Source organism: Dromaius novaehollandiae, chromosome Z, assembly GCF_036370855.1.
Source record: "Dromaius novaehollandiae isolate bDroNov1 chromosome Z, bDroNov1.hap1, whole genome shotgun sequence".
In the NCBI taxonomy this organism is placed as follows: domain Eukaryota; kingdom Metazoa; phylum Chordata; class Aves; order Casuariiformes; family Dromaiidae; genus Dromaius; species Dromaius novaehollandiae.
In genome coordinates, this window is record NC_088132.1 from 56,852,060 (window position 1) to 56,879,422 (window position 27,363).

General features: G+C 41.0%; 1 protein-coding gene across 12 annotated transcripts in view; it reads left to right on the forward strand.

The window, feature by feature from the left end:
• LOC135324650 (rho guanine nucleotide exchange factor 28-like) overlaps positions 1-27,363 on the forward strand; it is a 133,641-nt gene that overhangs the window by 25,934 nt on the left and 80,344 nt on the right. For 7 of the 12 annotated variants that reach the window (XM_064501321.1, XM_064501323.1, XM_064501322.1 and 4 more), the window contains 5 exons: positions 5,086-5,233; positions 7,549-7,842; positions 20,368-20,551; positions 22,609-22,789; positions 26,119-26,191. In XM_064501321.1, the coding sequence (XP_064357391.1) occupies positions 5,086-5,233; positions 7,549-7,842; positions 20,368-20,551; positions 22,609-22,789; positions 26,119-26,191 (880 nt within the window). Of the gene's footprint in view, positions 1-5,085; positions 5,234-6,457; positions 6,604-7,548; positions 7,843-20,367; positions 20,552-22,608; positions 22,790-26,118; positions 26,192-27,363 lie in introns of those variants that run through there. The other 5 variants (XM_064501320.1, XM_064501327.1, XM_064501328.1 and 2 more) reach the window with 4 other exon arrangements.

The following is a 27,363-nucleotide window of genomic DNA, read 5'->3' on the forward strand; positions in this document are numbered from 1 at the left end:
ACTCACACTCTTCAATTGGTATAATAGTCTGGTGGATATATGTTTTGATTGAGAGCCTGGGTTGGGCGCTTGAGCTCTGCCAAGAGGAAGCTGTGTTACAAAGAGGTAGTATCCCCAGAAAAGCTCAGGGAAAGATTTGTGAAGCAGAGAGACGTTGCTTTGGTGGAGGGATATGTTACTGAATCTCATTTCAAGATCCACCCTACTTCCCTCCTTCCTATGTACCTTGTTAGGACAGAAGCAGGAAGGCAGAGCCAGGATTGTTGCTATGTCTGTCACTCCGAAGTCTGTCTGTATGTAGAGGAAAGAATTGTGCAAGTAGCTTGTGCTCTTTCACGGCAGCCAGTTCCTTGGCTGGGCTGTCCTTGCTCAGCTGAATGAGGAAGTAACAGAGGGAGGGGAGGAAATAAATGTCTCTGCAGTGCTAGGTATAATGGAAAGATACAAACTATCCCATAGATTTACCCTAATAAAATAAGCCCTTTTCTCAAAGGCCTAAAGTAAGGGTTCTGGGTTTCTGCCTAGCTGAGCTTACTTCATGTGTACAGAGAGGTTGACAGAAATTTAGCTCCCATATGTCTCTGAAGCTGTTTTCATCTTTCTAATACTGACTTTTAAAAATTGTTTCAATAAATAATAATTTGAAGTGGTTGTGACATTGAAAGTTTGTGTTATTTACAGTGCATATATTTTTCAACACTTCTTTGCATAGCAGTCTTCCCTGGCTATTCCTATTTGGAACCTCAGACCTGTCTAAGCATTTTTTTCTAACAGAGTTCCCTGCATCAGTCTCCAGCAAGCAGCTTCCTCAGGCCTCGACGTGGCAAATGCTGGGATGTATCATCTTTGGGAGATGTTTTCTGGCCTGGAGCTATTCAATGTGTTGGTGAAAGTTCTGGAAGAAACATACAGTTATTGCTAGTGAGGCTGACAACTATCACAAAAATGGTAGACTGCCTGCGTGCAGAACTGATTGCATGGTAAAGTCAACTCCTCTGAATGATCTGCACTTAAGTACAGCTAATGGCAAGGTTGTACATCCAGAAACAGTGTAAAGAACTAAATTAGCTGACAGATTTTTCCCTCAGTTCTCCCCCTCCATCTCCATCCCTGAAAGGCTGCATACTGGTCTGCCTTGGGAGCTGGATGAATCCTTTCAGCTTTTTCAGCTGCAGTATCTGGAAGAGGCTCAGAACAAACATCACTTTCTTGGAGTATATCTACCTGGACATTTTCTAGAGTTGACTGCAGGAGAGCTTTGTTTGAAGTCTTAGACAAAAAATGGTTGCGGTAACAAAGCTGGCTTCATGCAGGGGTAATGAGCAGCACAGTAATTGCAGCGCGATCTTGCTGCAGTTCATTTCACGGTTGTGAAAGGGATGGGAGAGCACACGCTTGATGTGTGTGTAGATATGTACTGGGACACATAGCAGCCATAAAAATATCCTTAATGTTCCATGCTGTTTATGTTTTCATGCGTGTAATAAAGAAACCTCTGTCAGCAGTGTTTGGAAGAAACTGCAAGTGGTCATAAGAGTGGGAAAGATTGGTCTGCCAAATAAACACATTTTTGTGAGGAGTGCAGATGGATCAGGGGTACAGTCTATCTCCGTTAGTCACATCTGTTTGTGATATTGCCTGGCTGCATTACAGCATCAGTTTTTTTTCAATTTATCTATATTTATTTATGGATGTAGATTATGTGCATGCTGCATATGCAAAATACTATCTAATAATTAACTCTACAATAATTAAAATGTAAAAAGGGTTTTGCTAGTGTAGCAAAGGAATTGACCTAACACAGTGGTAGGTGGTTCTTGCTAGTTCCACACACTCCTGTAAACTCCGTTCCTTTTACAGCATGTCGTAATAGATCCCTGATGCTTCTAATGGAAATACAGCTTTACGTTGAAACTAGGTGTTAAATAGTCAGAGCTCTGCACCAAAGAAAAACTATGCTAAATGAAGACATGCCTAAATATTCAGGTTACAATGTAGTGTTAGATAGGTTTTGAACGGCAGTGGCATTCCCTTTAGCACAAAAGATTTTATTTTTCATGTCTTTTTCAAGATGTGGCTGACATATCTTGCCCTTAAAAACGTCAAAGCCAGCATGCAGATTAGTATCAAAGTGTTTCTGATGTACGGTAAAGATGCCTTGCCAAACACAGGCTAGCTATGATAGGGTCTGTCATGTAGATTTGAAATCCAGATGAAGACTGTAGCTCGGAGAAGAGGGTGAGGAAGGCAGAAGGGCTAATGTGAGGTGGAAGAGAAGTGGGAAGATGTCCCTGTGCCAGCTGTGCTGCTGCCTGACCTCTCACAGGACATGGCAAGATGTGACAATGTTGCAGAAAATAGTGGAGGGACAGGAAAGTATGTAAGGGTAGGGATAAATTCCAGGGCTAATAGGATGCAATTGTGAAAGGTTTTCAGGTGATGAGAAGAGGACATGACACGACTGTAGGAAGGATATTTTGGACAGGAGTAGTTGAGAAGCAAAGAGGTACTTGGAGACTGGAGAAAAAGCCATTTAGGGTGGTGTGGACAACAAACTGTAGGGTCTGATGCATACTTTAGTAGTGACAGTAGAGAAGAAAAATCAGCATTAAGCAATCTGAAAAAAGAACGTCTGAAGAAAGGATGGATGTGAAGGCAAAAGGGAAGGGCTGGGGATGATGATAGGAGCTTTTTGAAGTAACTGGATCTAATACCAGATGTGTTAATCATATGGCATCAAAAAAGTGCAGCTTCATATTCCCTGTGAAAGTTACTTTCTCTGTTACCTTTGAATTCTCTCTAGTAATGCAGGTTTTAACCCTCATTTTGGATCGTAAGGGATTTTCCAAATGAATCATTTCACTGGTTGGCCAGATACAGGAGAGCTGCCATTTTACCTTCCTTCTGTAAAATCTTTCTTTACATTACTAGCAGTTTCTTCTTTTGGAGGGTTTTAAGGTGTGAGTCATGAAATAACAGCTTTTCATCCCATACCCATCAGCTGTCCTCTCCCTATCTTTTCTCCTCTTATTTTTCTCTCCCCCACTTTACAAGCCAAGAACTTTTGAAATTCTCCCTCATACCTGTACATCAGGCAGTGTGATCAGTGTTTCTTAAGATGTTCCTATGTCTTCACTGCATCTAAATTATTTTAGAAAAAGGAGCAGTGTAAGCCAACGACTGCAACTTGAGCTTGTTTTTTTTTTTTTTTTTTTAAGAGTAGGCTTATGAAATCAGAAATGCTGCCACAAAATGTCTTCTGTTTTTCATGCAGTTGGTGCAAAATGTAAAAGCTGGCCGACTATGCGATCCTGCAGCATTAGAAGTCCGGAGGGTTTGGAGCTAGTTTGTGAGTTGTAGCCGGAAGAAGTCCACATGTGGATGAAATTCTGCTTTTCTCCTCCGCACCTGGCTGCTGTCAACTGAGTACAAATCAGAGCAGTCCATGGAATGGTTTGAATTATTTCAGGGACTTACCATGTTTCTGTCTCCCCCAAAAAGCCATCCGCAGTATCTCTCGACTGATAAAATGGCATAATTGTGTCTAGCATGAAAAGAGTAAAAAAAAAATTTAATTGCAAATAATAATAGAAACAATAAAAGCAATTCTGTTCTGTACATAAATAACAATGTACAAACCAAGGAGAAGTAGGAGAAAATTCTTAGCAGTTATAACAACACTTGAGGCTGATAAGCAGAGATGCCTATCGGTTTCGGGGGATGCCAGGCTGTTTGCTCTAAATGCTAGACCCCTGATATTGCCTACATCTGTCCTTACAAGAGCAATCCTATCTAAGGAAAACTTTGTGCATCTGAAGCTAGCTTTTGCCTCTTCAGTCTTAGTTCAAAAGACTTGCTTGTATTTAAGAGGAGAACAAATGCAGGATTCACGTTTTTCTGAGTGATGAGAAGGTGTCCTTGGGGCAGGCTGTGGAAGGGGTGATGTTGCGAGGGGCCTGCAAGGGTCTCGCTGCAGTCGAGGGGGCGCGTGGCCTGGGAAGGCGCGAGTGGGCCTGAGCGGGGAGTGGGGTGCTGGTGCTTTTGGTGAAGCACCAAAGTGCTTTCTTCAAGCACAGTGACAAATTATCCAGCACCTTTGCACAGAGACTCGTGATGTTTAATGGATGGAGGGAGGAGCCTGACACTTGTCAGAGCAGTCGTGGCTTAACTGCATTTTTCAGTCTCGGAAATTTCTGTAATACTGTGTTGTGCTTTGATTTTTTGTTTTGTTTTGTTTTGTTTTTTAAACCAAACTTACTTATGGATCCAGCAGAGGCAGGTTAGGCATCCTTTGGAAGTGTAAAGGACTGCAATATTCTTCTGCTGTGTGTTTTCCAGAAAACACCAGTTAAGCCAGATGTTGGGACAATTCTGTCTTATTTAGAATAACCGTGGCAACCAGGAACCCTGGTGGAGCAAGCTGTTATTCTCTTTGAGGAAATGCAACTTTGTCTAAATTTCCTTCTGCAGACATGTCAGACATTTGTTATTGTTTGCTACGTCTCAGATGCCTTTCCTGTTCTTTTTTGAAGTTATTGTACAACAGATTTTTCTTGGCTTGTTGCTTTCTATTTATTATAAAAAACATGGACAGATATCTGGGAACTAGTATTCTTTGAAACTAGCACAGTCAGTTGTAGAATTATATCGGCACTTTTGTTTTGTAAACCAAACCTAAGATCGTTTCAAGCACTTTTGAATTTTTTTTCTGCTCAAACAAAACTTTCATGTTTTTAAAGCAAAGAGTGCTTTTGTAAAAAGCAAAATTCTCAGGTTCATTCACTTACTTATTTTGATATGTTTTTAATTAGAATTCAGATATTTTTACGTGGTTGGGATGAAAGAAATTAGGTAAAAGATGTGCTATTTAAAGTAAAAATTTTAAATCGCCCTTGTTTGCACAGTCATAAAGAGTGTTATTTTCTGAATGGAAATAGAAACCAGCAGGTTTGTTGTTAAATCACAGCCTCTGCATAATACAGAGTTGAAAAGGTTATAATAAACTTGCATCTGAAATACATGTTAATAGGTTTGTTGGAGATGAGAAAATTACTGGGTGTTTATGAAGGTACATTCATTTTTCAGGGACAGGTGACTATAAATGCAACATTTGGGAAAGACATTTACCTCCCAGAAGATGCTGAGTTTTACTTTGTTTACAATGGATCTGTGAAGAGGCACATAATGTTTGCTGAGCGAATTAGTGATAATGCTCTTCAGTCCATTGTTCCAGGTGAGAATTACTCTTGTTTACATTTTTCATCTCTTTGCTATACTCCACCCCCGTTTTGAAGCTGGGTGAAACTGGATGATTTGATACAACTCTGTTTTGTGGTTCTATCACGGAAGAAATAAAGGAATTGAAAGATGGCCTTTGGGTTCCAGGTCGAGTTTTGCTGACCAGAGTTGACCCTGCCTCTTACAGCAATCTCCGTCATTCACCAGAACAGTTCAGGCTTCTGCAGTGTTACAGGCAGGGCTTTCCTGGGCTTGCGTAGTTGGGCGTGCACTAAAATGCAGTCTTCAGGCATGGCATCACTTTTAATCTGAAAGAATTCTATTCAGCAAACCCAGCCTTTGCCACAACAGGTTGCCTGCAGGCATCCTCACACCTGCAAAACTCATGTCCTGGTCTGGGCCACCCCTGAATGCAGTAGTGGGCCAGGCTTGCAAGGCTCCTGCAGTGAGGGCGTGAGGTGGTTGGAGCTCTGCCTAAACTGTACATGCTGAGGAGGTGTGGGGGAAGAACGGTAGCAGGGATGCCTCACTATAAGGTGAATTTGTGTTGCCTAACAGCCATCTCTCTGCCTTGGCGTTTTTTCCTTTGTTGATGTAATACAAGACCTGGTTGTCGTCTTTATCATGTGCTTTGTGACCTTTTCATTTGTGTGAGTAGGTGGTATAAACATGATGTACCTATGCAGTAGGATCTGCTTGTTATTTGTTCTTGTTCTCTAAAGGAGGTTTAGAGTCTGAAAATAACTCATGAATATGAAAAGGGAAAGTTCTGTGCTGTGTTCCATGGTTGTTTCTTTAATTCTTTAAATGGTAAAAGATTATCATGGAATACAATTAGAGAAAATGTAATGATAGGCTAATTCCAGGATAGCAAAGTCATTTTTTTTGAAGAGGCCTGAAATGACACTGTTAAATGATTCTGTCTGGGCTAGGAATAAAAACGGTAGGCTACAGGCAACACATAATCCCCTGCCAGTGCTCAAGAGAACCATTAGGAGACGAAAATGAAGACTGAGGCTACAGTATAGTCCTTGTGTGGTTACTGTTGTTTTGTAGTGGCCAAATTAAGCATAAAGCTATGCAGAGCACTTTAAAGACAGCTGCAGATCTGGTAAATGCATGCTTGCTTCTGTAGTGACTAGATTGCATATATGTACTTGTAGTTATTTGGGGCTATTTTGGGGAATTTAGATTTGTACTCATAATACTTCATTTTTAGCTCTCCAGTGAGAAGAGTACGGCTTGCACCTCTTTGGATGTATGACATCCATCCTCATTTGGATGGCAAAGGAGGAGAAGGGATACAAGAGGTGCTTGAGGGGTTTTGGTGGCAAACTGCCTTGAACTTCTTTGAAGATCCTAGCTGTAAGTTAGACAGTTGATAGTATATATAATCCAGTCTGCCAAAAGCATGAAACATGCTTTTTTTAAAAAAAAGCTTCTGAATTTTGGCCTACAAGGAGACACTGGTAGATACAATATAGGTGTTAATAAAGAAATACATTTCTCAGAGTTCCTATTCCAGGCCACTCTGCCACTGCTCTCATGGGTGTCTCATTTTTCTTGATTCTTATCCAAGAACCTCCAGTGATGGAGAATGGCAGAAATTGTGTACTGATCCTACCAAAGTGGAAGGAAGTGGAAGAGAGGGCTCTGGAAAGAGACACTGCTGGACCATTTACTGCATGTGCTCTACACTCAGTAATTTTTTTTCAAATGGCACAAAACATTGCACTGGCATACCAAGGATGGTGGTGCCTGTGGCTGTGTCCAGGCGCTGCCCACTAAGGTGTAGGAGACGCACAGTGGTTGCGCGTGGCCCTGAAGATGGTTTGCTGGAGTCATTTCAGTGCTCAGTGAGCAGTGCTTTCTTTTGATCTCTTAGGTCCAGTGCTAAACATGTAGTGCTTGAAGGGGAAGGGGGAAAATTTCCATCTCTTTAGATGGAAATTACTGTGGATGCTAAAATACCCTGATGTGATTCGTATTTTTGTTTTGTGGCATTTCATCCTGATGTGGTTACCTGTTCTTTCTGTTGTGGTTAAAGAACTTTCACCTAGGAAGGCTGGTTTTAGAATGAATTATGTTGGTATAGTTGGGAGGACTGTCAGTTCAGAGTCTAGTCAAATCCAAGTTTATCACCAGAAATACCTGCTGGATGCCTTACAAGCAGTAGATTTTATTAGAGGAGGGAAAAGTAATTCTGGGTGAGTAGTCAGAGTCCTTTCTTAAAGGGGGAGAAATGAGGAAAAACTAATGTATTTTCTGAATATAGCTAATTTCAGTGATTAACTTGCATTATAATTTCAGGTCATGGATGCCAAGAAGCAGTTTCTGTCTCTGTGTTAATGTACACGAAAGGATACTCACCTGTGGTCCTCGGCAGCTGTCCTGTCGCTTACAGAGAGAATCTGTCTTGCAAGTTATCTCGTTTTCTGGTTAATCAGGCAGAATGTGTCACTGCTGCTAGTCACAAGATGTTACTTGATAAGTTTGAGCTAAGGATAAAAGATCTGCAGTCCCTGGATAATGACTTGATGATGGCCATTGCTCATGAAGAATTGCCATCAACATGGAACATCCTTGGAAACTACTCAGAAGGTGGTAAGATTTTATTTTAAGTTGGAAAGCTTTTAATGGTGATTTGCTGTACAGAGCAGAACAGAGTATCTCACTATTTTATTGAAGGTTCTCAACCCTCATGCTTTGTTCTGCGGTTATGATGAAAAATCGTTGAAGAATGAGGGGTAATCAGAGATGCATTTTGTGCCCAGAGGTTGAGCAAGGATTAATAACTGTTATTGTAATTCAGTCTTTCCAGAAGCTTTTTGTACTTTGACTCATTGTGAATTTAGTTCTTTTTATAGATAGACTCTGCCTTTACAAGATTAAAGAGCTGTCTGTTTAAAAAAAGCAGGAATTGTAGTAGTGATGTGTCTCCACCATGATTCTAGTCAGGTGAAATATTTTGAAAAGTTAAACAAAAAGGGGACAAAATATACTGTTATGAAACACAAGAGTATATCACTGTAGGCATTCTAAGGTGCAGAATAAATATATTGTTTACTACAGTGTTTATGCTTTATTTAGGACTTACAATCATCTGTAGGTGAAAGTATTATTAAACAAGTTTTGTGGCTGTGCTCTTTTAGAGGAAGTGGAATGAAAAAATATATATGATACTTTACATTAAAGCTTGTTATTAAAAACTTTTGTAACAAAATCAGGTGAAATTTGCCTGGTTTCAGGTTTCATTGCAAACACAAAACTGTAGTTAGGTTTTGCTGAAGAGTATAATGTTTTTGCAGACCCAAATGATTTATAGCTGAGGTTGGAAACAGTGTTAAACTTGATGGTTTCACATGTTTTTCATTGAAAATTTGGTACTTTTGGCTGTTTTCCTTTCAGTACTTTAAATTGCTAAAAATCAGAGGGCAGGCAGTCTCCATATGAGCCAAACTGAAAGACAGATTCATGCAAACTGCAGGGAACTAAAAACACAACACTTAACCCATTTCTTTGAGTGAGGTTTTTCTCTTCTCTCTTAAATCTTTCTAATTCTTAATGACAGATAGCTTGGAATCTGCTACTGCCTTCCTCAGGAGAAGGGTTTGGTTTTTTTTTTTTTGGTGCCTCTTGTAAACATCTCTTTCAAGAGATATAATCCCCCCCCCCAGTCTCATTCAAGTATTTGCTAGACACACACACACACACACACACACACACACACACACACACACTTGTTTCATTTTGGTGCATAGTAAATGTTTGTTGGCATTACTCAACTGCTGGAACAACTGCTGGATTTTAGCAATCAAGAGCTTGATTCAAAGGCCAAAGAAATCAACAGTAGTTTTTTCACAGACTTTGCTAAGCTTTTCGTCAAAACCAGTTGAAGCCCAACCCAGAAATATCAGTTGAACATCAGAGATACTGAGAGATGCTTGGGCAAAGCTGACCGGGTACCTGCTTGCATGAAACATGGAAGATTTTCCTGGGTGTATTCTGGGTCCAGAGCAACAGGAGACCACCTTGCCGGTACCAGGCAGAGCTCTGCCAGGGCAGCTACTATCCAGATATTGAGATTCTTTATGCTAGTTGTTAATTTTGAAGCGTACTGCAGTGTTCAAGCTGAAAAGAGTATGTTGCCCTCATGAGACTTTTAAAGAACTTCTGTTTCTCTGTGCTTTTCATACTTTGTTTGCTTTTCAGATTTAAGTATTACATAAAAAAAAGAAAAGTAAAGCGCAGCAGAAAAGCGAGGGGTCTGTGCTCCAGTCACTGCACAAAGTCTCTGTGAGTGTAAGATATGTGTGACTTGAGCATGCTGCGTTATCAGTTGCTTGTAGGAGCAGTGTTATGTTGTAATTTACTATGTAATTTTCTGATTCTGTTTTAGCCGGTTGTTAATGATCTGTAGCTTTTCAGTCTTCCTGAACGGTTGAATGGAAATCCTATCACATGCAGACTAGCTCCCTCATCAGGAAGGAGGATCCCCTTTTTGATACAGCTGTGCGCTGAGTTGGTGTGCGTTCCTGCATGCAGCTCGGGCTGTTGGGCAGTCTTCACGGTGGCACTTGTCCACACGTGAGGTCACGTCTCAGTTTATACCCTGGTTGTTGCTCTTTAATGAAGTTGCGATCATTTCTCTTGTTTCTGGATAAAGTAAAATGGATTCCTTGAGCCTGGTAGCAATGCTTTTGCTTAACGAGGAGCTTTTGGTGGGCAGGTAGCCCACGTAGGCCTGCCCATGTTGCTTGTGTTATGCTCAGGGTGGTCAACTTGGTCCTTTCCCAGGTGCAGGTAGGCACGTTACTAGCATGGCAATGTACTTGGGGGGGGAGGGGGTGGGATGGGGGAGTATCCCCATCAGGCAGGAAAACAAGTACCGGTCACTCCTGTTGAGTAGGTGGTCCCTGAGGCTTTGTGAACAGCTTCTGCTGCAGCACAAGGGCCATCACTTGTGCCCTCTCTCTCTCGATGGTCCAGCCTTGTGCTGGCGGGCCTGACGTTGCTGGGTTTTCCTCTGAGTCAGGTTATGTGCAGCACAATAAGTGCATTGCTGCCGGCTGCACGGTGGGGAGGCACTGCATCTGTACAGCAGAGAAGACCGGGGCTAAACCAGGACAAAACAGATCCTGGCCTTTGGGGGAGTTTGCAGTACCTCCATTATTGCAGCTCTGCCAGTGTAAACCTTCCAGATCTAGGGAAGTCTTAACTCCTGACCTTTTGGGGCATTTGTCTGTGGGTTTTTTTTAGTGTATCTGTCGCGAAACGGCCTGGACAGCTCAAATACAGGGTTATGGCTCTATGCATACATACAGAAATAAGGAGAGGCCCCTGTCTCAAAGAGTGTACAGTCAGATTGGCAGGAAAGCTGCCTCAGCCACAGTGACTGAGTATTCGATGTTTGACTTTACAAACTTTCCTTCTTTTCTTTTTTTTCTTTCCCCCACTAATTCTCTCTGTTTTGGTCACCTCTACCTAGTTTGTATAATTTCTCTTCACCTTTTGTGTCTTTTCACTCTCGTTCAGAGCTATACTCTAAAAGTATAGCTTTGATCCCTTTTACAGCCATATTATCCTTTTACCTGAGCCTGCGAAACTCTGACTCATACTCTTTCCTCTCTCCATCCCCACCAGTGTTTTCCGTTCCCTGAGCAAAGCTGCAGGGTGCATGTGGTTGAGGGAGCGCTCAGCGTGCGAGGAAGGAGAGGGAGCAAGATTGGGACAACTGGAGTAGGACTGCAGGTCCCAGCACAGGGGGGAGGAGGAGGAGGAGGAGGAGAAGGCTCTTCATCTTTCATCACAAGGTGATCCAGGGCTGTCCCAGCACCGCTGTTCCTCCTCCCAAAAAATTAAACTGAATGAGAAGTAGGAGATTTGTGAGGAGCTAGGAAGACGGGGGGGACCCTGTTTCCCTACCTGCTGCCCCTGCAAATCCTTGCCCGAAAGGTCTGATAGTGTCTTGACACTCAACGGTATCAGGATGTTCTTTTTAGTATCAGTATTGTGAAAGATTCGGGTGCTATCAGCCATCACTAGTTAGGACTTCATACTTGTGAGACCAAAGAGCTGTTGATCCTGTCCGTTTTCAGAGCTGCTGGGCTATTTTTATAAGAAAAAAAACCTTACTTTTCAGTGACATTGCTGGAGAAAATTGTTACACCATCTGGTGTTTTTGGACTTCATTCGTTTTTATGAGGATTTAGAGACATATGGGTAGATGGAAAGATAGAAGAATAATTTATTCATAGGAGTTTTGGTATTTGGAAAAAGTGTTTGTGTTCCCTTTATAAGGTATAAAAAGGATTGGATAAAGAGAGAGGCTGGATTGTCTAGGGAGCATTGCAAATAATTCAGGAATTTAGTGCAGTTGCACAGGTCAGGACTTGCTAGACACATTATTTAAGTTCAACAAAGGAAACAAGAAAGCATGAACTTTTCGGTAATCCTCACTTGTAAGTGCCTGTTTGACAACCATGTCACAAGCTGCCCACTCACAAAAACTGGTTGGATGTTCTGCTCACCTGGCCCACAACCAATTTCCTGCCAGAGCAAAAGGCGGCTGCGTGAGGACCTGACAGAGATGCTGTGCTTAGGGATTTAGTTGTTGGTGGATTTGGAGACAGGGTAAAGTGTAGGAAGGAGTCAGACAGAGAAGCTGCTTGTTTGCTAATTGTATCTTTATAAAGGATATTTTTACTCTGAAAATTGGATCATTCAATTGAGGAAGCTAATCGTTACTAAATATTATGCCGTATAACTTGCTAGAACTGGTTGGGAAAAAAAAAAGGTCACCTTGGCAGGGGCTTGTAGCCGTGAGGGGGCCACTGCCTGGGGCTCCTGCTGCTGCTCTTTGCAGGTGCTTTTCCTAAGGGCCTTCTGTCCCCAAGGGGGCTCCCAGCACCCCGCTATCTGACGCCTGCTCGTGCTTTTGGCCACGGGCTGTGGAGCTCTAGAAATAGGGCTTTGGGAGGAAGGTCGTGAGATATGCCTGTTTCTTTTTATTGGCCATCAAACATAGGTTGAGCATCTTCACTGCAACTTCTGCGTCCTTGCCGCACACCGAAGCTTACTTCCCTTGGCCGTCGGAGGGGGAGCGGGCGCCCAGCAGCAGGGTCTGCGTAGGGGCTCTGTGCTACGCACGCACAGCTGAGGCTGCCCCAGTTTCTGGTTGTTTTAAGGGCATTGCTATGAGGCTGAGTTCAGGTTGTCTGGGTGACTTAACTGTGCTGTTAATTAAACAAGAACATTTGCCTCTGGCTTTGTCACCATTTACAGTTGTTTTCAAGAGGAAGAGAGCTCTTTCAGGTTTAGGGCTGTTAATAGTAGCAATAAAATTACATCCTGAATTATGGAAATTGATTGTGGATCATAGGGGAACAGTGTCTATGTTTACTTAATTCTCTTTCATGAAGAACATTATTTTTTTTTTCACAAATGCTTCATAATCATTTTCTAGGAATGGGTCTTGCGAAATGAACAGAAGTATTCAGACTCACTGGCTTCTAATCTGCCTTTATGGAACACTTCCATTTTCTGTGATGTTTTGGATTTTATTTCCCTTCCCCTGCCTTTTTCTGTGTAAATCCTGTTACTATTCCTACTTGATGCTAAACACATTACTGATAAGCTTCATCCATTCAAACATGACAGAGACGTGTGATATTTTTGGTCTAAATCAAAAGAAATTATGTCTGTGTTTTCCTCAGTTTGGAATTTTCATTTTTTTGAAGGCAAGAAAGAGAGGACCAAAGTGCCTGTGTTTTCCTTCGTGGAATTAGGAAAATACTGGGAACAGCAGATAAACATTTATAGGTATGGTGAGGTTTGTGAGGAGAGGTAAACTCTTTTATTGGGACAAGTTACAAGGTCAGAGAAGTGGACAGCTCTTTGCCCTGTAGGAGCCAGGCCCTTTGGAAACTGCATGGGACAGATGAGGACGGATGCCAGCACAGGCATCAGGAGGTAGAGGAGCATCTGTCATTGCCTGCTGGTAACCAAGAAAACTGTGACATGAAGCAAGATGTCGACAAGCATGCTTGAACTTGGCCTTCCCCAGGGAACATACAGTCCTCATCTTCTGGTCCGTAGTAGAAGTAGCAGCAAAGAGATGTTTGAGACACCCCCCCCAACCATCAGGGGGTTGCTGTTGCCTCGTGTCGAGCGCACTAGTAGCGCTCAATAAACACACATCATAAATTAAACAGCCTGAGGGACAGCATTTGGCTGCAGCACAAATGGAAGAGAAGCATCCCTCTGCTAACAGCAGCGATTTTGTGTGTAGTTTCACATCTTTGCTGGGATTGCCCAAGCAGTGAGCACAACTGAAACCTCAGCTGTTGAGCAGATGAGGTTACCGTGTGCAGCCGTTGCCACGTGGGGCTGATCGGTGGTGGCCTCCTCTAATGGTGCTGCTGGTAAAACTGCAGTGGCAAGACTTCTTAAGGTCCACCTTTAAAATGGTGTTTAAGCTTTCCCCCTTGCCCCCTTCACGTCTGCACGGTTTATGTCAGTCCCATGGCAGCTGATGGTCCAGTTCAACCAAGCCAATGGTAGAAACTGTGGTTGGCTGAACTGAGTGTGGAACCCACCTTCTGTGAGCCTGGAAACCATCTTCTCCTGGAAACCATCTGCCTGCGCTCAGCTCTGTACCGACCTCCTCTGTCTCCTGTCTCGACAGGCTCCGAGCTGGGCAGCACGGGGGTGCGAGGAGAGAGAGAAGGAGATACTGCAGTATAGAAGGGCAGGTGATGATGTGAGAAATAGGAGGACTAGTTTAAAAAAAAAAGAAAAAAGAAAAAGAGGGAGGGGGGATGTTCCAGTTATTCAGTAATTGGTAAGGCCCTGCCCTTGGAGAGACTGTCTCCCATGGCTATGTGTTGTGGCCACTGCTGCCTATTCACAAAACCACTTGCAATGTAAGTTAAGCACATACATCTGTTCTTGCAGCGGTGGGGTATGCTGAAGACCACTCTGTAAATAATCTTACTGAATGGAAAATGAAAAAATGAATAGTAATACATAAAAGTATGAAGCCAGGAAAAACTGGAATTTGTCAGCCTGTTGTGATGTCTCCCTCTTCTTTTCAAGTCACAAGGCTTGAGTTTTCAGTCTCCTTCCAGGAAATGAATGAGATCCATAGCCCAGAAAGGGCTTAGTCATTTCTGTCAGAGAGAAATATTTGTTTTTATTTTATTGTTTTGGACATAGGAAGGGATTCAGGTGCAAGGAAGAACAAAAGGATTTATTTAATGTTTAAAACAGACTCTGTTTGGCTTAGCTCGGTATAACTCCAGAGCATTTTGGCTGCAGAATCAGGATACAATGCAAAACAACGTCCTGATAGCCTATCTCCTTCATAGCACCGCCTGCCTTGCAGTATCTAACCCTGTATTAATCCGCCAGTAGTTCATCTTTCAAATCGTAGGAATTTTTATTGTTGTGTCTCAACGGAAAATGGTGTTTTATCCATTTAAATGTGAAAATGTTGCAGAAATTTTATATTCTCCTTATTTTTTTCTGATTTTCCTCCTTTTTGTCACTGAATACTGTTGAACAAATTACGTTCCTTATTTTTTCTCAACATCTTTATTTTTCTGTCTTGATTTTTTTATTTATTTGGTTTGGGGTTTTTTTTGCCATTTTTCTGCATTTGAAATCTTTTTCACAGGAAGAACAGAAAAAGAAAAATGGTGAAAAATGCCATTCATTCTGTCACATTGAGGAGCTAGAAGGGGAGGAGGTGAAAGGAGGAAAAATTGAAACTGAAAACTGTTCTTAAAAAAATTGTTTAAAAAGCTGTTTCAGAATTTTACTTCTTTAGTGCAAATCTTTTCTTTTTAGGCAGGTCTACTTAGAAAGCTTGTTAGCAGTCTTCATGTCGTGTTACTTTTTGCTTTGATACTGTTAATCATGGGATAGCATAATAAAATAATCGTGGAACAGCATCATGGGTGGAAGGAGTCCCCAGAGCTTGCCTGGCCCTGCCCGCTGCTCGGAGCAGGGCCAGCGTCAAAATTAGATCGCGTTGCTCAGGGTCATGTTTTGAATATCTCCAAGGATGGAGACTCTGTAACGTCTCTGGGCAACCTGTCCCTGTATTTGACCATCCTCGTGGTGAAAAATGTTTTACTTGTGTTAAAGAATAGATTTACCTGTCCAGTAATCTTTCAGATTTTAAAATTTGTATTTCAGTTTTTAATATCATAAAGCAAGCTACTAGTAATGACTCTCTGCATCATCAGCTTCTGATCGCTCCTGAGCAGCTCAGAGAGGGGTGACAAGCAGAGAGTAGCCCAGCAAATATTTAGTTTGTAGAAATTAAGGCTGAGAAGGGATCTGAGTGCTGTTTTTAACTTAAATGCATGAAAACAGCCGGTTGAACTGCCAGCATGGTCCTGCTGACACATACACTTAAACTGGGCATGAATAAATTTAGGCTAGAGTGAGATGAAGGTTGCTAGGTTGGAGCATTGCGATTCTGCCGTAACCTTTCCATTACAGTACTGGCAGTGAAAATGTCTGAGTAATTTTCAACTTGATAATCTCATAAAGGAGTTTCCCTGCTTTGATGCCTGTAGAAGCCACGGTCTTGTCAGCAGAACCCAGAAAATCCCTTTTCAGTTTTGTGTCCGTAGTGCAGGCTTTAAAGGTGAAGGAGTATGTTTATGTCTTAATGAGAGAAAAAAATTAGTTGCCAGAATTTTCGTGATGAGGTAACAGATGATATTATTGTAGCTTGTGTTTTAAGACAATAGAGTATTAATTTAGTGTTATTTTTAAAACTAGATTCTTTTGTGGAAAACTTTTAAGGTTTGGGCCAGATATATAACTATTTGCAGCAGCATCAGAGCTGAGTGAATGCTATCCAGGAATATGGAAGTCGTCCTAGTGCTCCCTTTCTGCTGAGCAGGAAAGTCTTAATCTTATCTTGCCCGGTGCAAGTTTATCTGGCTGTTTTTACAATATTACAACATACATTGAAACTCAGTGGCCTCAGGCCAAAAGAAAGTTTTAGTCAGGCAAAAGTGGGGTTCAGAGCAAAGTTTGCTCTTTTGTTTGTGTGTTTTTAATCTTAGGGTTGGGGTGTTGTTAATATATAATCAGATGCTTAATGTTCTTAATATCAGTTGATATGTTTGCAAGTGTTTCAATTAGAGTGGACTTCTGTGCTGGCTACTTATGAACATTTCATATAGGAAAAATGGTCTAATTGGAAACATCCCAAGAACCCGCTTTCACATTTGAGGTGCATCTTCGGAAGAATTTAAGTGCTCCAAACCAAGGAGCAATTCTGAAAGCCCACTCTTAGTCCATGTTAATCTGCAAATGCATAATGTTTGTTTGGAGCACAACGTTTCCTGGGTGCCTAAGCTCAGGCTCCTCTGCGTATGGATAACCCCCCCAGGGGAGAGAGCTCTGGTGCCTGGCTTCACCTTGCTCGGCTGGACTCCGGACCCATGGCAAAGCCAGGAGCCTGCTAAGTCACTGGGGATGCCTCTCCTTAAAGCAGAGAAGTAGCACTGAGGCCAGGGCAAAGCACAGAAGACGTGATCATTCTCCATTCAGATACATAGCAAGGGAAAGGGAAGATGGTGGCACACCTTTTTGTATTATGCCTAAATGGTTAGGGCATTCTGCTAGGAAGTGAGACACCTGGATATCCCAGCATCGTTTCTTTTCATATCCAATGATGGTATAATGCAAAACACATGTATGTCCCAAAAGCAGAGACTTCTCCGAGCTGATTGTTGTATTACAGAGTCAGGCTGGTGCTTTCTTCCTCTCCTCTTGCTCATGTCCCTTGGATTTCCTCCTGCACCGTGGCCCATTCCCAAGCTCTCTGCAGCTGAGGGGACAGGACATGAAATGCTCACATGAAATAGGTGACCTGAAGAAGTGTGAAGGTCATCTGGCTGAGCAGGAAATTGAACCAAGCTCTTCCGTTTTTGAAGAGGCACCTCAGCCATCATTTCTGCTCTCTCTGGGTATGTTTTGGGAAAGCCAGGTCCTGCTCCCTTAGATGTTCATCTGTAGAAAGTGGTCCTGGATCCAGACAGACCAAAGAGTTTGATGAGGAATGCTAGGTCAGGCTCTTAGCTGTGGACTGCAGTCAGATCCCCATGCTGCTTTAAGGAATTTTTTATTCACTTTTTTTCTTTCCTCTAAACATCTCTCCATTTCCCTTCCAGGAAGAAAAGCTGTTCATGCTGTATAAAAACCCAAAACAGCACTTGTCATACTGGGCTGACTGAAGAGATTTCAGAGGCTTTCAAAGCCTAGGCCAGCATACCTTCAACAGAATGTCAGGTTGCCGATGGCACCAGAGCTGAGCTAGGTCTCTCGTTGCAAACATAGGGTGTACTGATGGTCCCTAGATAAGAAACTGATCTTGTTTTATGGTTGATGCTACATATTTTAAATGCTGCTATCTGTGTTTTGTACAGTTGATATACAGAAATTTTCCACTGTGATTTGTTGTCTGCATGAGATGAAAAATGTATCTGTTTAAGGAAAAATGGCTGTATTTGTTATACTGAAAAGCTCATTGGCATATCTTTCATAACAAGAAGTGCAATTATTGTAACTCACAACTACTGTATATTTCAGCCCAAACATACGTAATTTTATAGTTTGGGCCCCAAGGCAGCAAAATATTGAACACTGGCTTAACCATAAATACACGAACAGTTATATCCCTATTTAGCAAAGCAGTTCTGCATATGCTTGAGTTGGATTCAGTGGGCTTTGAGGTAGCATGCACTTGAAAGCTCAAAGATGTGCCATCTTGCCTAATACATATGTAAATACTGTAATTCATACTTTTAATGTTAATAACTAAAGTGCAGTAATCATCAGTGTTTCCAAAGACTGAATTTGAAATACTTTGCAGGCCTTTGAGAGACAAATACATATCAGTACTTTCTCCTGTGGCCTAAGATCCTGCAGCAGATCCTGTGCTCAGCTGGGCACATTTTTTGGCTGTAGTCTGAAATGGGGACACCAAGAACCAATTTTATTGCCCACAACCTGGGGAGTAAATAAGCATTGCACAGGCAAGCAAATGCACCAGGTTACATGTTAGCTGGCCACAAACAAGAGGGAAGGTTGGAGATTAATTTTTTTCTTTCACTATAGTGAAATAGAAGTTTCAGACACTATGCACAGGTTTGTCAGCTGTTACAGTGCTAGCTTCAGTGTCCTGAACCTCCCTTTTATGGATCTGATGTCTAGAATTTGTTTTGTTTTTTGGAAACAAAATCTAAGATTCAAGAAGCATCAATAATGATATGTTATCCAGGAGGCCTGACCTTGCTTCCTGTGAACTGGTTGTATCTGAAAGTTTTGATTATACTTTAAACTCAAAGGTAAAAAATTGATGTGTTGCCATCCAATATTCACAGCAAAAGCTGATCATCAGCACAGATCCCTCAATAATTTTCCCCATGGAGAGGTGGAGCAAGTTCCTTAGGTTTGTTGCAGCATTCCTTGCCATTCTGGCATATGCATCTTTATGAGATACAGCGATACAGAGTTTTTTATACTATAACACTTCAAGTCCAGTATTTTCAAAAGACGCTAGTGATTTTTGGACCTCAGTTCTGAGAGGACACTCCAAAAGGTCCAACTTTTCAGAAAGCAACTCTCCCGTTTAGATGCCTAGAAAGGAAAAGACTCAGTTGAGACATGACAGCAGCCTTCAATTATGTGAAAGGAAGCTGCAAAGAGAAAGGAATGAACTGTTTTTCATGTCTGTTTTGGACGGGACAAGAAGCAGCAGGCTTATGTTGAGAAAGGGTGAGCTAGGTTAGACATTGCAGATCTTTCTAACTGTAAGGGTAAGTTAGCTTTATAGATTGTCTACAGAGGTTATGAAAACCTTTCATCATTGAAAGGTTTTTCAGAACAGGTTAGACAAACATTTGTCGGGAATAATTTAGGTTGAGCTGATTCTACCTTAAGGCAAGGAGTTGACTAGAGACCTCTTGAGGCCTCTTCAAACTCTTTTTCGATAATTGTGTAAAATAAACTTTCCTGACATTTTCAGAGGGAGTACTTAAATTAAATAGGAGACTACCGATGTGCTGGTGGTGAAATGGGATTCAGAATCAGCTATGAGCCACTGTATTTGTACATAACTACATGAGACTTTTGCTCAATGCATGAGTATTTCTGAAAGATGTATTTATTAGCTCCTTTACTATGTAACCAATTTCTTTTGGGGGGTAGCTTTCTGTCATTCATTTTTATCTTGTAAACGTTGATGCAGAGAACAAATTTGACAGCTCTTTGCTGCATTATTTACACAGATATGTGCACAGAGCTACATATGTATTAGGAGCTTCACCTTTCCTTTGTCACTGGAATGTGTAATTTTCAATAACATATTCTGAACAGCTTGGGTAATGAGGCAGGAAAAAATCTTTTGACTCAGGATGATAAAATTTCAATGGAATTGAAATTCTGAAGCTGTAGGGTACCTGCCCTTAAACACCTGACCCTTCTATTTAGCTTCATACCAAAATATTGGTGTAAGGAACAGTTTGAGTGGCACCTGAGCTTCATTTCATTTGTTGCCCTTAAACTGCAGAGGCTTTGTGTGTGAAAATGTATGTACATAGGCAGACCTTTCTTTGAATAAAGGCCGGAGAAGGCCTTGAGTGAAGGAGAATCAGTATCTCGTGACTTAGTCCATGTTGTCTGCAGCTTTATTTTAAGCTTCACCCCCTGTTGAACTTGGTGATAATGTGTTAAAAAGTGGAAAGGAGAAATTGGCAGGTGAGACCACCTTTCTGAAGAGAGAGACAAAAGAACTATCACGTACATTTTACTCACACTCATTAGCTTATGGCTCACTGCGTCACTAAGGATCTTTTACCACGCTGTTTTCTTTAACTCCTGAAATTAGATGGTGTTTGGATATCCCAGTTTAGCTGCACAGGTGCCATTAAGTGTATAACTGTTGATTTTGGTGAAAGAAGGATTCTGCCCTATTACCTTTGTAAATCAGAACCCGAGTTGTAGTATTTCTGCAGGCAAGTTTCATTTGATGCTTCGTAGCAGATCAATGGGCAAGTGTTGGATTTTGTTTCTATGTTTTTGTTTGTTTGTTATGTTTTTCAGAGCCTGAACACAAAGAAACTCTTCTTCACCTTGCGATGAAATTGGGATTGGTTAAACTTTCCCAGTTCTTAGTAGCCCAGCCTGGTGGGTCGTTGGCGTTAACATTACCTAATGAAGATGGAGCAACGCCGTTAGAGTTGGCTTTACAAAATGGGCATTCCAGACTTGTTGAGGTCTTCACAAAGTGAGTATAATGCTCTTCTCCCTCTGAAAAACTGTTGCCTGTTAAGGGATATGTGGAGTACTGTTGCTCTTCTCAGAGAGATGCCAATTTCGTATTGGTTTCTGTTGCTTCTTCTTGTCATTATCATTTTAAGTGTGTAAACTTGTATTTACAATTAAAGGAAGTTTAGGATGTGTCTGCAACATTACATTTGCAAGTCAATAGTATTATTGTCAATATATGCACTTGTGTGATTTTAAGCAATTGTCATGATTCAGTTAGAGATTATTTTGTTTTTCCCTTCAAATTGAATAATAAATGGTGTCTAACATTAATTTGTATTTTAAGATATTGTATTTTAATATTTCATAATTTTGGATATGTGAGACTGCTAAAAGGAAATTATTAAATAACAGGTCGCCATACTCCTGGACTTGCTAGAGCACACGCTTGTCTGAAGAGACTGCTGTCTGTCTTTGAGTGGTACCCTTTGTGTGGTTAGAGTTATTACTCCTAACAGTGCAAAACTAATAAGATGGGGCAAAATGCATTCCAGTCCTTCTTCTGAAAAGAGGTGCTTTTTTGTTAAATCTGAATGATAAGACCTGACATTTGTAGAAGTGCATCATAAAATAGAAAATATTAAAAAAAGAAAAAAAAAACAACAAAAAAAAAAACAGCTGGCCTTTCAGATCACCTTAGATGTCATCCCCTGGTAGTGTTATGATTTGGTTCTGTGACATTGCCTCAGCTTGTATTTGGAGATGAGAAAACAAAACGGTCATCTTTCAAATGGGAAACCAAGTCATCTCTTTATATTGCCCAAGTTTTGAAAATGCAAATAAATACTCACACTGTTTATTAAATTTTTCATTATTTATAAGTGATGAAAAACTGTGAAGGGTTTATGGTAGTGCTCTAACCTGTTAATAAGTAGGGAGCATTCAACGGCGGGGAGGGCCCTGGAGCCTCTGTTATCCTGGCCCAACATGCTCTGCATTAAGTAATGGAGGATCAGCCGTGCCGTCAGGTACCTCGCACAGTGGCGCTATTGCAGCTGGATCCAGACTTCTTACCAGCAAGTAAAGACATCCCTTAAAATATATATAGACATATATAAATATAAACAGAAACACGGGACTTGGGTTTCACAAGGGCCTCAGGAGGCTCTGTGACCTCTGTAAAATCTCGGGTTTGAATAAATAAGAGAGAGTCGGTAGCAAACCCAGTCCTGCGACTCTGAGTCTGTTTTTGCCAGAGAGCTGCCACGCTGACAAATGGCTAAAAGGACAAGTGCCTTCTGGCATGTTTCAGCTGTCTGAAGTTTCATCTGTACGGACCTGAGGAGCTGCATGGTGTATATGTGTCTTGTGGTACCAAATGTTCATCATCAGAAGCCTGTTCTCACTGTTGGCTTTTCTTTGCAAAGAGAGAAAAATGTGCAAGAATTCCGTTACATTTTTCTTTTGGAATGTGGCTCTTTTGGTTCTGGCTCTGCGCAGCGTATCATTTATGTGAGCGTTATGCGTACTTCAATTTGTCTGAGAAAATTACTTAAAACACTGGTACAGTACATTATGTTATGAATGTCTCATTTGTTTGTAACATCCAAACAATGCCGTATTCCCTTGGGATACTTTCTGCTTTTCACTGTAGTGGGATAATAAACCTGCTAGCTGCCAGTCGTGTCTTACTACTATATATGGCAACATTAACAGGAAAAGGTACTATTGCTAATTTACAGCAATACGGAGAAATAGGTATTGTTATGGCTTGCTGTTACTGGCATATTTTACTAGCCGGTAACCATCATTTCTAGTGCAGTCATTGTTTTTTCCCCACTGACACGTAGAAGTAGCTGAATTTTCTTAGGCCTGAATGGAATTGTTGGTAAGTATTTGTTTGCCCAGCTGTGTTTTGGGTGGATGTTTCAGATTTTCTGCCCTCGGTTTTTGTAGCGAGTGTTTTAGCCTCCTGACAGTCTGCGCCGATGGCAGGCAGGAAGCGTGCTGTGTTTATGTTTTCATTCTACCTGTGCGCAGAGCATCTGTTTTGGTTTAAAGAGCGTGTTGTTTCAGTTCCCAGGGCAGTCATTCGTTTGACATTTCAAGAGCTGAGCTCAGTGAGGGCGTTTGCGTACGGTTTGTTCATTCATCAGGAGCTCTGACACTGACATTTAACCACACCGCAGAGCACTTCTTGGAGTCGGACATTAAACTCTTCAGAAAATACTTCTGGGACAGACCTCTTCTTTACAAGGTAGGTACCAGTCTAGCTCAGTGCACTGTCACAGGTTTTCTTCAATAGTTTCCAGCTATGGACTCTTCAAGCTGGATATGTTTTTCTTAAATAGCCTTTTAGTTTAAACTGTGCCTGTTTCAGTAATGGTTAGTGTCACGAAGGATTATCATTGTGGGCTGCAGCTTTGGGTTAATGTAGCTAATTGTATGCCTGAAGCTGGAGGAGAAGAGATGATGAGAACTTTATCAAATTTTCCTTTACCTCCCAAGTTGTTTTTGCATTGTTGTGGACTCTGCAGTGAATATTTTCCCCTGGAATCTCTGTCTCTTTGATTCAGTTGCCATTTGTATTCACATTGGTTGTTTGAAATATTTAATTTAGTTCTATTCTTCTTTGTATTAGTGCAATGCCTCGGAGCCTTTGTCATGAACCTGAGCTACCCAGTGTATTACATGTAGCAGAAATGCAGGCTTGAAAGACTTTTTGCCATAGGGGAATTTAGTTGTGGTGTATTAGGTCTTATTTTGCTGTAAGGCATCTGGAATACTGCTGTGATATCCTTCAGGACATGCCTAAATTTAAGTAAAGAGGATAATAGTTGAAAACTCAAGTTCTTTAAAAGCTATGCAAATACTCAGTTACGTTTTCGGATTGAGACCGTATCATTACATAAAACTAGTGAGCTAAAAATGTACTAAAAATGCTTTAGCTTTTCTCTTTTCTAATCTTAAATTTTAGCTTTTATTTTCCATGTTTTATTTCAGGATTCCTTATTTGCATATTAATTTTCCGTGAGTTATCTTTACTGTAGTATACATGATTTTAAAATTTAAAACATGATCTACATGTTATGGTGTGTTTAACAGAAGAACTTCAAGTGTGATTTCTCATATAATTGCATATAATCTTGTACAGTCACTGCCAAAATTTTTAGTTGTTCCAATAGAAAAAAATTATTCTTTATTTGTAGCTTGTAGAATACCTCCAACTTGTTTGCAACTGTTCTGTGGAAACGATAGTAAACCTAATAGCAAAACGAAGGCTATAATGAAGAATGCGTTGTTGTTTATATCATTGGCTTTTTCTTGTGCTCATCAAATCCTTGTTCTTCTTGCAGCCTTTTTGAAAGGGGAAAAAAGTGTGGTATGCTAGATGTTTGCGTGGTTTTAGGAGACGAATACTCTTAAAGGTTGCAAAACCAGCCTTCGATTGTGAGCTGAGCTTCTGCTCGATTGTAGGTTTCTCTTCTGCTCATTCCTGTAGTTGCTGCAGTCTAGATCCTCCCTTGTGGGCACCCCCATCCTCAGTATCAGTGCTGCCCTACTTTTAATTAGAGTATTAGCACATAGTAGAAATAAGCCAGAGTAATAAAGAAGATCATATGATTTGGTTAATTTTCTATGTAGCAGATGTCATCCTGAAGCAGGGGGGACAATCAAACTGTTATGTTTAGGTGGTGTATTATAAGCAAATGGTAAGGTAAAATTCCTTTTCTTTCTGTTGCAAACAAGGAATTGCAGCCCTTAGTTGGATCCAAAACATAAGGTGGGCATTACAGATTTCAAAATAAATGGTCTTTTAAAAATAGAAGTAGAATTTGTTCCCTTGCTGGAGTATTCAGCTCACTTACAGCAGATTAAGACTGTACATCTAGTTTAGTATATCTTGATACCACATAAATGGCCACATTGCTATTTTAGGTTTGGGTTGGAAGAAGACATGGACTAAAAAGAAAGATTTTGCTTCAGTTATGATGATATGAAGCATTGGATTTATGTATATGAAATAGATGGCTTAGGCAACAGCACAAACCTATCTTTATTCACTCAAGAAAATCCCAGTCTTTCTAGTGCCTATTTTTCAGTGTGTGATCCTATTAGTCCCTGGACTATTCCTTACAAACCTAGGAAGGTAACCGAAAACTTAGAACAAACAGTTCTGCGTCAGTAAGCTTGAGTTAGCCATACGGGGACTTATGCCTTCATTGGAAACTTTTAGGGGCCCTGCAAGCCCAAAAAGTTGAAACCCACAGATTTAGTGAGTTTGCTAGGCGGTATGGAGGAGAGATTTCTGAAGATTATGAGAAAGAGCTCAAAATTATTCAATCTTCAATGACCTTATCAGTGCAGAAATTGCAGCAGTGGTAGCAGTGTCCATCAGCGAGGCTGCAGGGACCGTGCAACCACCCTTAGAGGAAAGCTGGAGGGAGGGAGCACTACAAGCCCTACATCTGCAGTCTTAATCTTGCACTGCTGACACAGCCCTCATCAGCTGGTGAAGGGGATACGTCTGGCTGTGTCATTTGCTGGAGGTAGTACAGCCGGGGGGGGAAAGGTCCTCCGCAAGAGAATAAATCCAGGGACTAAAGGCCAAATGTGAAATGGTGTCAGGGTAAAAAAAACAAAACAAAACAAAACAATGGGGCAAATTGCTCACCAGGATAATCACCTAAAATGATTACGATCGTTCATGTTTAGAAAGTAATTTTTTGCCTGGTATAGATAGGTTTAGTAATTTCTCAAGGAGGAGGTGAATCCAGCTTGATGACTATGCAGCTTTCAAAACTGTTTGTCTGCAAAATTCGGCCCAGTGTTTCCCTGACTTTGTTCTTTCATACTCATATTACTGTACCTTTTCTCTATTTGCTGCTTTGTTAGATGAGAAGTATACAGGAAACCTAACTGTAAAAGGAAAAAACTAAAAGCAACAAAAGGTGTAGATTAGCACAAAAGGAGACATTCTCTCCCCACCTCGTTTTCTTATATCCTTTGAAGGTAATGGCTAAAATAAGGACCTGGATTCACCCTCACCTTCCTGTTGTTAGTGGGGGCAATATCGGGAGGAGGAGGCAGAGCGGGGGACGGAGGGGCCAGCCTGGCCGGGGAGCCGGCGCTGGAGCAGCAGCGGTCCTGCCTTCCAGCCTGCCTCGGCCGCCGAGTCAGGGCTTAGTCCTCACAGAGGCTCCTTTCTGTTTCCTTGTCTGTAAAAACTGCTCACTTTGGAGGGATGCTTTCAAGGTTAACCAGAAGAGTTTTGAACAGATTTGTTCTTCATAACTGCCATGTTTCTTTTTTCATAGAGAATAAAGTTATAAACAGTGCTAAACAGTACAAATGCTAAATCTGATGTTTTCGATCCCTTGTGTATTGTAAGCAGAAGGTAATTTCTGTCTGTAGTTGAAAATATTTTATTGGTTTTCCACTTGGGGGAAACTGATATTCTGAGGAATCTCTATCAGTCCTTTTACTATTACTTGTTTGTTTACTAGTCGTTAACTTCATTTTTGAGTTATCACATAAATGTTGTGAGTATCCAATACAGTTACTGTCATTTTGATTTTTTTATAGAGTATTAATTCAAACCAAGTTGAGACAGTGGAAGGTCCAAAAATGCCCTGCAGTACAACAAGCTCTGTAGAAGGTACAGTTTTTTATTCCATAATGTTACAGTCTTTAAAAGCTCTGGAAAGTTGGCACAAACTCTTAAACCATTTATTTATTCAGGAAGATCACATAGTTCATATGACATTAGAGACCTGACAGTGGAATACTCAAGTCATGCACTGTAAGAGTTATGTGAATCACAATGCTCCCTACAGAGCATCAGTTTTCCAATGTCAAACTGAAATTGCTCACAAAATATTAAGGCATTTACAGTGATTGGGAAAACCTTACTAATTTTATTCCAGGAGCCAGAAAAATGTCAGTAAGTTCCAGGAGAGGGCAGTGTTTAGCTGAACTAACACTCCAGCCTGCAAATTCCAGTAAAACCAAATGAATCAACTTAATAAAGATAAGGGCAGGTCAAATAGAATAATGTTTTGTATGAATAGGTTTGGGATCTAGCCCAGCCTACTTCATTGTGGTGAAATTCCCATGTATTTCAATTAGACATTCAATATTTTGGTGAGTAGTTTACCTCTATAAGGATTGCAGGACTGTGCTTTCTGATGGGAATGCTCTTTCTCTAAGATACAGCCTTATGTACCTTAGAACAAGGGTCTCTTATAATTGAAAAGAAAATCACAAAAAAGACATTCTTAAGCATCAAAAGCATGGCACTTTGGGCATTTATGTATGATTGTCAGGAATTAATTATAAGTTTTTATCAGATTTTCATTTGTTTATACGGCTGGCACTGTATATTTGGATGAAGTGACTAGCTGAAAATGGTTAGTTCTGTGAGAGGGCTCCAATCCTGCAAACTTGCTGTGCTGGAAGCAGTCCTACTGAAATCAACATAAATGTGAGCACCTGCGTAAGCTTTTTACAGGATCAAGACTAGACTGAGAAAAAAGAATTGAACTACAATTCCAAATGGCATCAGCTAGTGTAACCCTAAGTAAACCCTAAGTGAATGAATACATCGGGGAAACAGTCATTGCGTTAGTGTTAGAAATTCTCCAGCAGTGTTCAGGCAACAAGTGTAATGCCAACAGAATGTAAATTTGTAGAGAGACAATAAATAGTTGTTAGCACTTGCAAGCTATGAACCCGTTATTGTAAGTTTACAAGGTATGTGATTGACTTTGATGACACAGTGTGCACGTCGGCTCTCGATATTCCTCTGAGTGCTGTACTTTGGCCAGCATC